This window comes from Neolamprologus multifasciatus, chromosome 4, assembly GCF_963576455.1.
Source record: "Neolamprologus multifasciatus chromosome 4, fNeoMul1.2, whole genome shotgun sequence".
Classification (NCBI taxonomy): domain Eukaryota; kingdom Metazoa; phylum Chordata; class Actinopteri; order Cichliformes; family Cichlidae; genus Neolamprologus; species Neolamprologus multifasciatus.
The window spans coordinates 28,509,022-28,521,475 of NC_140442.1; the positions used below are offsets into that span (position 1 = coordinate 28,509,022).

Below are 12,454 nucleotides of genomic sequence, written 5' to 3' on the forward strand. Positions count from 1 at the left end.
CAGGGTAAATTTACATTTAACAACATTGGCTGGACGGTCGAAAGGGAAAATTTATTTTCCAAGCATTGTTTCAATGTGTATTCATGTAGTTCACAAAGGCAATGAAAGAAGCTAGGAAGAAATCACTTTTCTCACAGACCACTATTCGGTTATTTCTCAGTGATCCTCCCCAAGCCCAGCATCTCCATGATTCCTGTGGGGAATGTGACCTGGGGCCAAACTGTTAGCATCACCTGTTCAATCTCAACTCAGCATTTTGGTGGAACATTCACTCTGCAGCAGAGCTCAGCCTCATTCAGGAAAAGCCAAACATCGAGCACAAACTCTGTTACCTTTAATATCCCTCAAGTGACCTTCAGTAATGAGGGATCGTACCAGTGTCAGTATCAGACAAGAGTTTCAAGTCGAGACTTCAGATCCCCACAGAGTGACCCTGTCAGAGTTTCTGTTAATGGTAAGAGACAAACATATGTCTTTTTTTTAAAACTAGGTTTTAATTACTTTTTTTTAATTACTATGTTATTTATTTATTCTTCAGTGATCCTCCCAAAGCCCAGCGTCTCTAAGAGTCCAGCTGGAGAGTTGACCTGGGGTCAAGATGTTAGTGTCACTTGTTCAATCTCCACTCAGCATTTAGGTGGAACATTCACTCTGCAGCAGAGCTCAGGCTCATTCAGGAAAAGCCAAACATCGAGCACAAACTCTGTTACCTTTAATATCCCTCAAGTGACCTTCAGTAATGAGGGATCGTACCAGTGTCAGTATCAGACAAGAGTTTCAAGCAGAGACTTCAGCTCCCCTCAAAGTGATTCAATCAGACTCTCTGTTACAGGTAAGGAGGAACTTTAGTTTGTCTTTTTCTTTTCATCATCTCAAATAGATTAATTAAGACAACAACAATTTGAAATATAGAGCTAAACCTCAGAAAGTCAAATATTTGATTTTGTGTTTTTGTGTTTTGTGTTTCAGTGATCCTCCCCAAGCCCAGCCTCTCCATGATTCCTGTGGGGAATGTGACCTGGGGTCAAGATGTTAGTGTCACTTGTTCGATCTCCACTCAGCATTTAGGTGGAACATTCACTCTGCAGCAGAGCTCAGGCTCATTCAGGAAAAGCCAAACATCGAGCACAAACTCTGTTACCTTTAATATCCCTCAAGTGACCTTCAGTAATGAGGGATCGTACCAGTGTCAGTATCAGACAAGGATTTCAAGCCGAGACTTCAGGTCCCCACAAAGTGATTCTGTTAGAATCTCTGCTACTGGTAAGAACTGAAATGTGAAATTTTCTATTTGGGCAGACTGCTAATGAAATGTTAAAGAAGTTGTAAGTCAGCTTCTATCAGCCTACAAGACTATAAGTGCACTCGATCCACTCATTTGTCAGAATGGTTTGTAAGGTTTCAATTAGTTGGATTTTCTGAAAGAAAACAATAGCATGGAGTTTGGCTAAATACAGGGTAAATTTACATTTAACAACATTGGCTGGACGGTCGAAAGGGAAAATCTATTTTCCAAGCATTGTTTCAATGTGTATTCATGTAGTTCACAAAGGCAATGAAAGAAGCTAGGAAGAAATCACTTTTCTCACAGACCACTATTCGGTTATTTCTCAGTGATCCTCCCCAAGCCCAGCATCTCCATGATTCCTGTGGGGAATGTGACCTGGGGCCAAACTGTGAGGATCACTTGTTCAATCTCAACTCAGCATTTAGGTGGAACATTCACTCTGCAGCAGAGCTCAGGCTCATTCAGGAAAAGCCAAACATCGAGCACAAACTCTGTTACCTTTAATATCCCTCAAGTGACCTTCAGTAATGAGGGATCGTACCAGTGTCAGTATCAGACAAGAGTTTCAAGTCGAGACTTCAGATCCCCACAGAGTGACCCTGTCAGAGTTTCTGTTAATGGTAAGAGACAAACATATGTCTTTTTTTTTAAACTAGGTTTTAATTACTTTTTTTTAATTACTATGTTATTTATTTATTCTTCAGTGATCCTCCCAAAGCCCAGCGTCTCTAAGAGTCCAGCTGGAGAGTTGACCTGGGGTCAAGATGTTAGTGTCACTTGTTCAATCTCCACTCAGCATTTAGGTGGAACATTCACTCTGCAGCAGAGCTCAGGCTCATTCAGGAAAAGCCAAACATCGAGCACAAACTCTGTTACCTTTAATATCCCTCAAGTGACCTTCAGTAATGAGGGATCGTACCAGTGTCAGTATCAGACAAGAGTTTCAAGTCGAGACTTCAGCTCCCCTCAAAGTGATTCAATCAGACTCTCTGTTACAGGTAAGTAGGAACTTTAGTTTGTCTTTTTCTTTTCATCATCTCAAATAGATTAATTAAGACAACAACAATTTGAAATATAGAGCTAAACCTCAGAAAGTCAAATATTTGATTTTGTGTTTTTGTGTTTTGTGTTTCAGTGATCCTCCCCAAGCCCAGCCTCTCCATGATTCCTGTGGGGAATGTGACCTGGGGCCAAACTGTTAGCATCACCTGTTCAATCTCAACTCAGCATTTAGGTGGAACATTCACTCTGCAGCAGAGCTCAGGTTCATTCAGGAAAAGCCAAACATCGAGTACAAATTCTGTTACCTTCAACATCCCTCAAGTGACCTTCAGTAATGAGGGATCGTACCAGTGTCAGTATCAGACAAGGATTTCAAGCCGAGACTTCAGGTCCCCACAAAGTGATTCTGTTAGAATCTCTGCTACTGGTAAGAACTGAAATGTGAAATTTTCTATTTGGGCAGACTGCTGATGAAATGTTAAAGAAGTTGTAAGTCAGCTTCTATCAGCCTACAAGACTATAAGTGCACTTGATCCACTCATTTGTCAGAATGGTTTGTAAGGTTTCAATTAGTTGGATTTTCTGAAAGAAAACAATAGCATGGAGTTTGGCTAAATACAGGGTAAATTTACATTTAACAACATTGGCTGGACGGTCGAAAGGGAAAATTTATTTTCCAAGCATTGTTTCAATGTGTATTCATGTAGTTCACAAAGGCAATGAAAGAAGCTAGGAAGAAATCACTTTTCTCACAGACCACTATTCGGTTATTTCTCAGTGATCCTCCCCAAGCCCAGCATCTCCATGATTCCTGTGGGGAATGTGACCTGGGGCCAAACTGTGAGGATCACTTGTTCAATCTCAACTCAGCATTTAGGTGAACATTCACTCTGCAGCAGAGCTCAGCCTCATTCAGGAAAAGCCAAACATCGAGTACAAACTCTGCTTCCTTCAACATCCCTCAAGTGACCTTCAGTAATGAGGGATCGTACCAGTGTCAGTATCAGATAAGGATTTCAAGCCGAGATTTTAGTTCACCCCAGAGCGACCCTGTCAGAGTTTCTGTTACTGGTAAGAGACAAGGATATTTCCTTTTTTGTTACCTTTAAATAAACGTTAAATTGAAAGCAAGCTCAAATATAAACTCATACCTTTCCTCAAAGGAAACACTCACTAAGTTATTTATTTATTTTTCAGTAATCCTTCCAAAGCCCACCATCTCCAAGAGTCCAGTTGGAGTGTTGACCTGGGGTCAAGATGTTAGCATCACTTGTTCAATCTCAACTCAGCATTTAGGTGGAACATTCACTCTGCAGCAGAGCTCAGGCTCATTCAGCAAAAGCCAAACATCGAGTACAAACTCTGTTACCTTTAATATCCCTCAAGTGACCTTCAGTAATGAGGGATCGTACCAGTGTCAGTATCAGACAAGAGTTTCAAGTCGAGACTTCAGATCCCCACAAAGTTATTCCGTCAGAGTTTCTGTTACTGGTAAGAACTGAAATGTAAAATTTTGTGTTTCGGCTGATTGCTGATGAAAGGTTAAAGAACTGTAAGTCTCCATTTCTCAACCGAAAGTTATCCTTTCAGCCTCTGTGACACTGTCACCTTACTTGAAATGGAATTGAGTTGACAGGAAGCTAAAGTGAAATGAAACTCATACCTTTTCTAAGATGAAACACCCACTACGTTATTTACTTATTTTTCAGTGATCCTGCCAAATCCCACCATCTCATCAAACACTGGTGGTGCAGTCACCTGGGGTCAAGATGTTAGCATCACGTGTTCAATCCCAACTCAGCATTTAGGTGGAACATTCACTCTGCAGCAGACCTCAGGCTCATTCAGGAAAACCCAAACATCAAGCACAAACTCTGCTGTCTTCAGAATCCCTGAAGTGAATTTCAATAATGAGGGATTGTATCAGTGCCAGTATCAGACAAGGGTTTCAGGGCGAGAATTCAGCTCCCCTCAAAGCAGTTCTGTCAGAATATCTGTTACATGTAAGAAAAAAGATTTGCCTATTATGATTTAACATTTATGTAGATTAATACTGAAATTCAATTTAGTGAGTTATTCCTCACCAAAAAGAAAATAAACTAATAATGTGTTATAATTCTTCAGTGATCCTCCCAAAGCCCAGTGTCTTCGTGATTCCTGTGGGGAAGGTGACTTGGGGACATCACGTTAGCATCACTTGTTCAATATCAACTCAGCACTTAGGTGGAACATTCACTCTGCAGCAGACCTCAGGCTCATTCAGGAAAAGCCAAACATCGAGTACAAACTCTGCTTCCTTCAATATCACTCAAGTGAACTTCAGTAATGAGGGATCGTACCAGTGTCAGTATCAGACAAGAGTTTCAAGTCAAGACTTCAGCTCTCCAAAAAGTGACCCTGTCGGATTGTCTGTTGCTGGTAAGAGAAACATATTTTCTTTAACTCAAAATGAAAGTTGAGATGTTAAGTAAGATAAGTAATTTCATAGACCTTTTCTTTACTGTTACAGAAGAAATCTGATTAGCAACCTTAACGGTGACTTGAGCAAAGATGGCAAGTTAAAAATACAAAAACAACATCATCAGTAGATTATGCTGATGAGATAGAGCAAAATACTTGAGTTTCCAGACTCTGAGAAAGAACTTTAGTTAAATTGCTGGGGTTTTCTCAGTTGTATTATTGAGTGTCTACCTTACAATATAAAGCGCCCTGAGGCACAGTATAAAGTAAATTTATTTATAAGTAAATAAAGCCTAATTGAATGGCTAGATAAAGCTGGGTATTATGTGCATAGCATTGAAAATGTATGCTAAGCCTTGTAATGATACCACGTAAGTGAAGCATGTATAATGCAAACAGAATTGGTCCTAGCAAGGAACCATCTGGAACTCCATAATTAAACTTAGTGTTTGAAGAAGACTGTCCATTTACATGAACAAACTGGAATCTATTAATCAGATATAATGCAAACTACTGCATTGCAGTACCTTTATTTCCAGCCCGTTCTCACTCCCGAGGCGTAACATGCCGACATTTTGTCACGTCCCACGGCGTTCCTGAGGAACGCAAAAGGAGACATTCGGCGTTCTTATGGTACGCGGCGGGTTATGGCCGAAATCCAGTGCAATGACGCTCCCGCGGTAATAGACGTTCCAGCCCTGTATTCCAGCCCTAAACCTAACCTTATCCCTAGCCCTAACCATAACCTTTTTCCTGATCTTAACCAGGACTTTAATGATGTTAAATAGCGTGTTTCTAAGCGATTTGAAGAAAAAGAGCGAACATGTGTAGATTGAGTCCATACGGTTCTCATATTTTCTCATATTTCCTCATTTTTCCGAGGTCGTCATTTAGGAACGTGGTGGGTAGCCGAAAACGTAATATGTTGACGATTTGTCACCTAGCGTAAAATGTTACGCTTTGGGAGTGAGAACGTGTTGTTATTTCGTATAGCATGCTCTAAGCATTGTATTGGAGATTATATATCGGAATTTCAGGAGCAGGACGTTACCTCCAAACCAGAGGTGGGTAGTAACGAGTTACATTTACTCTGTTACATTTACTTGAGTAAGTTTTTGAAAACAATTTACTTTTAAAGTACCTTTTTTGCACGATACTTTTTACTTTTACTTGAGTACATTTCTGAAGAAGAAACCGTACTTTTACTCCGTTACATTTGCAAAATTCGACTCGTTGCTCTTAAAAAAATAATTAGTTTAACACATTAGATAATATGCCGCCAGTGGCGTTTCCGGTAACTTTTTTACTAATCAGATATGGCCATGGAGTCACATGACCAGTTTGAAACTGTGGCGGGCAGAGCCGCCCAAGTGTTTCAAAGTAGCGGCCACACGGAAAGAAGAAAGACATGAAAACATGGCAGAGCCAATTGTCAACGCTAGAGCTGAAGAGGATGAACTCCCTTGACCTCACATACAAAGAATGTTTCGCTTAAAAGCAGTACAAAAGAACAGCTATGTCTTCAGTGTCGGTGTCTTCAGTGAGAGCCAAAACAAAACTTTGCAGCGTGAAACAACTCAGCTCGTGTAACCTGAGGAAACGGTAAGTTTTCTCTAAATATCTTTTTAGCTGTGGTTAGCTGAATGTCAGTCTTATGTTACAGCAGCTGTGTCGAGATCGAGCTGTGAGTCATATTTTCGGCGCTACGTTGTAGTGAGATAAGTTTGTGGGTGTTTTGTGCAGCTTCGGCTGTCCTTTTAACTGCTCGCTGGTTATCTAGCGTGAGCTATAAGCTAACAGCTAGCCTGGTTAAACAAGCTAAAGTTCCACGCACATGTAAACAGCTCATCTCTACTGCTTTAACTGTTAAAACAGAAGGCAATACTGCGGGCGACAGGGTTTATTATGTGAAACAGCAGCTTGTTTAGTTTAAACAGTCTGCATTAAGCTGGGCAAACACTGCGATCTTTTTTCAGTCGCGTTATTCAGCTCCTGCTCAAACTGTACAATTGAATCTCAGGGGTTAGAAGTTCATAGGTCACAATGCAGGGTCTCACACTATACGGCCTGATGCTCTGATGCGACCTGAGTGCTCAAACTGTGCGTTTATAACATGAAGCTTATCATACAAAATCTGTCTCTCGCTTTCCCTCTCTCTGCCTTTCACTCACACAGACACACACACACACCATCAACTTTGCTAAATTACTAATGAAAAACATTGACCAGGCAGCTGTGATTGAGCAGGAATGTCCATCCAACTCTTTTCATGGTTGTTGTAGTCGTAATAATTTTGTGAGGCCACACTGAAAAGCCTCGGATACGGAAGCATAGAGCTGCCACCAAGGCTTTGAGATTTGAACTATATAATATCATGTTATTACAATATACGTAATTCTCACGTTCATACAATATAAATATTATATTGTACAAACGAATAATTGAGATTAGAGGCTATGTCTGTGAAGGTTCTCAGTCATCCAGGTCATCGTAGTCAAAGGAGCTTGCAAAGAAAAGCGTCTGGACTTCTTTAAGTTACTTGAAGACGTTTCACCTCTCATCCGAGAAGCTTCTTCAGTTCTAAGGTCAAATGGTGGAGAGTCCCAGAGTTAAACCTAGTGGGAGCATCCCCCCACAGAGGGACAAAAGGACCCCCTGATGATCCTCTAATCGCCTAAGCCAAGGTGTGAAACTGGGTGTGGGTCCCAATGAGCCAGAGTTTCGGGTGAGCTCATTGTGAAACCTGGCTCCACCTTATCATGCGAATTCCTGAGGTCAGATGGCCCAGGATGTGAGTGGGCGTTAAAGCGTCTAGGGAGGAAACTCAAAACTGGATTATAGATGGCAGACAGTTGGTGTCGTAAACCACCGCCTCTGTTCAAAGATGGCCGCTCACAGTGGACATAGATGGCTTCTTTCACTCCTCTTTCAAACCATCTGTCCTCTCTGTCCAAAATGTAAACATTGGCATCCTCGAAAGAGTGACCTTTATCCTTAAGATGCAGATGGACAGCTGAGTCTTGTCCTGTGGAGGTGGCTCTTCTGTGTTGTGCGCATGGCACAACACAGGAAAGATGGTTTGAAAGAGGAGTGAAAGAAGCCATCTATGTCCACTGTGAGCGACCATCTTTGAACAGAGGCGGTGGTTTATGACACCAACTGTCTGCCATCTATAATCCAGTTTTGAGTTCCCTCCCCAGACGCCTTAACGCCCACTCACATCCTGGGCCATCTGACCTCAGGAATTCGCATGATAAGGTGGGGCCAGGTTTCACAATGAGCTCACCCGAAACTCTGGCTGATTGGGACCCACACCCAGTTTCACACCTTGGCTCAGGCGATTAGAGGATCATCAGGGGGTCCTTTTGTCCCTCTGTGGGGGGACACTCCCACTAGGTTTAAATCTGGGACTCCCCACCATTTGACCTTAGAACTGAAGAAGCTTCTCGGATGAGAGGTGAAACGTCTTCAAGTAACTTAAAGAAGTCCAGACGCTTTTCTTTGCAAGCTCCTTAGATTAGAGGCTACATCACAGCTTCCATCACTGTGTTTTCCCGTCTTTTCCCAGAGTAACAGCCAAACAGGAGGATCTATTGGCTAGCACTGCTTAGCCTTGCATGCGTTCTTATTTTAAACGTAATCTGGAATTCATTGCAAACTGTTTGTGCGGGATATGAATGACAAGATTTTGTTTTTCAACAAGAGTTAGTAAAAACATCTCCAGTGTGATCAAATTTTCTTGCCTAATATCCGCAGCTTGGCAGTGTATACAGCACTATAATGACCAGACCTAATTATTTTGAAAACCATACATCTTTCCACAGGTCTCAACTTCATCAGACATCACCTAGACACAGAGCTGGATGAAGCCAGCACAAACAGCAGCCTAACCGAACCATCAACCGAAGATGATGGATCCATGGGGTCAGGAAAGCCAGAAGCAGGGGAGCTGGAGAGGTACCTTTCATGTCCATTCACTGGAGGTGTGGATCTATTGCATGGCTGTCCTCACATCAAGAAGCTGTCGATCAAAATCAATACAGCTCTTCCTGCATCTGGAGCTTGTGAAGGACTTCTTAGTCATGCAGGACTCATGTTCACTGCTAAACAGTCACAGCTTCACAGAAAGAACCTTGAGCGCAAACTGCTGCTAAAGCTTAACCATCACTTCACTGAGTGATGAAATGGCACATTTTTGCTAAATATGCAGAGATAAATGCACACCCATACAACTTATGGTAAACTGAGCTGCCTTGTATGAACATATGTTGAAGATGCCTCGTACTAATGTTTTCTCTGAGGCTGTTGTGCCATTTGGAGCAAAAATGAATATGAATGAAAAATGAAAAGTTTACAGCATATCTTGTCACTGGAAATTGTTTGCACTGTTTATATATTTATATTATTTACTGTAGGTATTGGTGAAAAAAGCTTTATGTTGTGAAAAACTGAAATCTGGAAATTAGAATTGTTGTGCCTTATTTTGTTGATGTTTTTACATATATTCCTTTTGAAAATACTAAAATTTGTATATTTATTTATTTTTGTTTGTCTGATAGCATTTATTTATAAAATAAATCGGATATTTCAAACAGTTACTCACTACTTGAGTAGTCTTTTCGCCAAGTACTTTTTTACTCTTACTTGAGTAACTTTTTTGACGATTACTTTTCACTTTTACTTGAGTAATAATATTTTAAAGTAATGCTACTCTTACTTGAGCACAATTTTTAGATACTCAACCCACCTCTGCTCCAAACATGCTCCTTCCGGTCATCATGTATGTAGGTTCCCCCATTTTTGCAAGCTGTTCATTCTCGTTTACGTCAGGGTCCGGTCTCTGCGAATACCTTTAAACACAGCTTATCTCACAGGAGTAATATATTTTACTCACCCTTCCATTTTCTACAATCGCCCTCTCATCCATCAGCGCATCAGATGAACAACTACTCAATCTCTGCGTTCATCGCTTTTCCTCCGGCAATCCAAGAAACACTCCGAATGTCACGGCGGCGCTTCCGAGAGACCATATGCTGACGACCTTCTAGCAGTTTTCTCGCCACCTGACATACGGTCTGTTATGTCGATCCATCCAGTCTTCTTATCTCCACTAAATCCAGTTATGAAGTAACTCTGGATGCCAGCCACTTCAGCAAAATCCAGCGGGGTCACCCACCAGCAGAACCCACAGCTCCTCTCACGGCCCTCAGGCTGGGCGAGTTAGCCACACCTTACCCACGCTTCCAAGCAAATCGCAGCTCCAACAGCTACAGCGTACTTCATAGCTCCACCCACCTGCCAATGCCATGTAGCAGGGACAACTCAGCTCTGTGCTCCTTCCGCCAAACACCATGCAAGCTGGAAATATGTCGCTAGCTCCATGCTCTACTGTTTCTCCATCGCTTTGACGTTTTCTATCCCTCCTTTCTCTAAATGCTCAAGCAAGTTGGCACTGGGATGCCCGATTCTTCCCTATCCTCCATTCGCAAACGCAGCAGCAAGCTCCTACCACCGAACTGCCAGTTTCTCCTAGTTCCCAGTTTCCCAGCCGCTCATCCCTCTTCAGCTAAACTCTGCAGCAAACTTTGGCACTGGGTTGCCAGGTTCCTTTATCTCTCATTCGCAAAAGCAGCAAGCTTTTGTACCATCGGGTTGCCAGTTTTTCAGCATAGACAAAATAAATAAATAAACAGAATTAAAAGGCACAGGGTTGCCAGGTTTTCCTTCATCCCCCATTTGCTACGCAGCATCTAGCTTCCTTACTACCAAATTTAAAAAGCAGCAATAAATCCTTCTAGCCCCGGATACCAAGTTCTCATCTCTCATTTGCAAACGGCCAGTTTCTCTGCATGAAAAAGGGGAAAAAAAGGTACCGGGTTGCCAGGTTTTCCTTTATCCCTCATTTATAAAAGCAGCATCAAGCCTTCTACCAATGCGTTGCCAGTTTCCCTTCCCTCTATCCGTCCTCAGCAACATGCTTTCATGGCACCAGGATGCTAGGTCCTTCCCTTATATCCAATCATAGCAGCAAGCTTTTCTATGAATGAGTCGCCCTTTCCCTTTCCCATATCCCATATTGGCAAATCCAGTAGCAATGTTTTTGGCACCAGGATGCCAGGTTTTCTTGCTCTGTTTGTATGCAAATGCAGTAGCAGCATTGGCACCGGGATACCAGCTTCTCTTCCTCTATCACTCCTATACAAATACAAAAGCAAGCTTTGGCACCGGGATGCCAGCTTCTCTTCCTCTATCACTCCTATGCAAATACAGTAGCAAGCTTTGGCACCAGGATGCCAGCTTCTCTTCCTCTATCCCTCCTATCCTAATACAAAAGCAAGCTTTGGCACCGGGATGCCAGCTTCACTGCCTCTATCCCTCCTATGCAAATACCGTAGCAAGCTTTGGCACCGGGATGCCAGCTTCTCTTCCTCTATCCCTCCTTTACAAATGCAATAGCAAACTTGGCACCAAGATGCTGGTTCTTCTTTATCCCTCATTCACAAACTCAGCAGCAAGCTTTCAAATATAGAGTTGCCAGTTTCTCTACATTTATCACTGCAAAAGCAGCAGTGAATCCTTCCACTGCTGGGATGCCAGCTTCTCCGCCCTTCTTGCCCTCATATCCTAAGCAGCAGATGTTGCTTTTGGCACCAAAACGCCAGTTTCTCTATTTACATTCCTCATTTGCAAATGCAGAAAAGCTCTTTGCACCGAGATGCATTCCTCTCTCCAGGATGCCACTTTCTCCGTTTCATTCAGTCTTCCAGAAGGTGTAACAGCAAACCGTTCTGGCACCAAGAAGCCAGTTTCTCTGCCATCTTTCTTGCCTTTGCAAACCACCGGCAAACCTTTGTGGCACTGGGATGCCAGGTTCTGTCCTCTATCGCTCCTTTTCAGACATCCAAACTGCGCCGTGCCCATAATTCTTCACGGCGTCCCTTCACTTCTCATGTGCTTTCACTAGCATCATCTAGCATCCACCCTCAACACAATCATTCGAGACCACTCTCTAAGCCGACTCACTGTTCCAACTACATCTAAACAGCTTATCATCTCCCATGAAGATCAGTGGACTCGCCATAATTATAGAAGACAACTCCAATCAGTCTTTCAATTCAACAACCCTTCCCAATCTGCTGTCACTTCTGTTAATTTCAGAAATAAGCACAGTAGCTATTGCTACCTTATCTGAAGTAATTAACCAGCTAAACACCCCCTCTCCATCTTCTACTTAAGGACAAGCTCACACAAGCTTTACAAGCCATCAAGCCTTACCAGACCGACGGTTCCCCTCATTCATCTATTATGATTTCTGTTGTTCGCAATTTCCTTTGATCTCTTCTCCTGCCATTCCTTCCTAATTGTCCGAGCTCATCCACTCCACTCCATGGAATCCTCGACTACCTTATTGCGAGCTGTTCAGCTTCGCTAGCCTGCCACCAATTATTTTCCTCTTCTTTGGGTGGTGATGTAACTCGGTGTTCCTGCACTTGTCTTTGTCCTGTTCTCCTTCTCTCACCCCAACCGGTTGCAGCAGATAGCCACCCCTCCCTGACCCTGGTTCTGCAGGAGGTTTCTTCCTGTTCAAACAGAGTTTTTCCTTCCCACTGTTGCCAAAGTGCTTGCTCATAGGGGGTCATATGATTGTTGGGTTATTCCTCTAGACATGATTGTAGGATCTTGAGGCATCTGTCACTGTGGTTT

At 42.5% G+C, this 12,454-nt stretch overlaps 1 protein-coding gene across 6 annotated transcripts in view; it reads left to right on the plus strand.

The window, feature by feature from the left end:
• The window catches only part of LOC146520745 (uncharacterized), a 33,188-nt gene that overhangs the window by 10,169 nt on the left and 10,565 nt on the right, over positions 1-12,454 (plus strand). For 4 of the 6 annotated variants that reach the window (XM_085156834.1, XM_085156830.1, XM_085156835.1 and 1 more), the window contains 10 exons: positions 161-454; positions 539-832; positions 970-1,263; positions 1,615-1,908; positions 1,993-2,286; positions 2,424-2,717; positions 3,069-3,167; positions 3,587-3,781; positions 4,000-4,293; positions 4,415-4,708. In XM_085156834.1, coding sequence (XP_085012960.1) covers positions 161-454; positions 539-832; positions 970-1,263; positions 1,615-1,908; positions 1,993-2,286; positions 2,424-2,717; positions 3,069-3,167; positions 3,587-3,781; positions 4,000-4,293; positions 4,415-4,708 — 2,646 coding nt within the window. The remainder of the gene's footprint in view (positions 1-160; positions 455-538; positions 833-969; positions 1,264-1,614; positions 1,909-1,992; positions 2,287-2,423; positions 2,718-3,068; positions 3,168-3,586; positions 3,782-3,999; positions 4,294-4,414; positions 4,709-12,454) is intronic. The other 2 variants (XM_085156833.1, XM_085156832.1) reach the window with 2 other exon arrangements.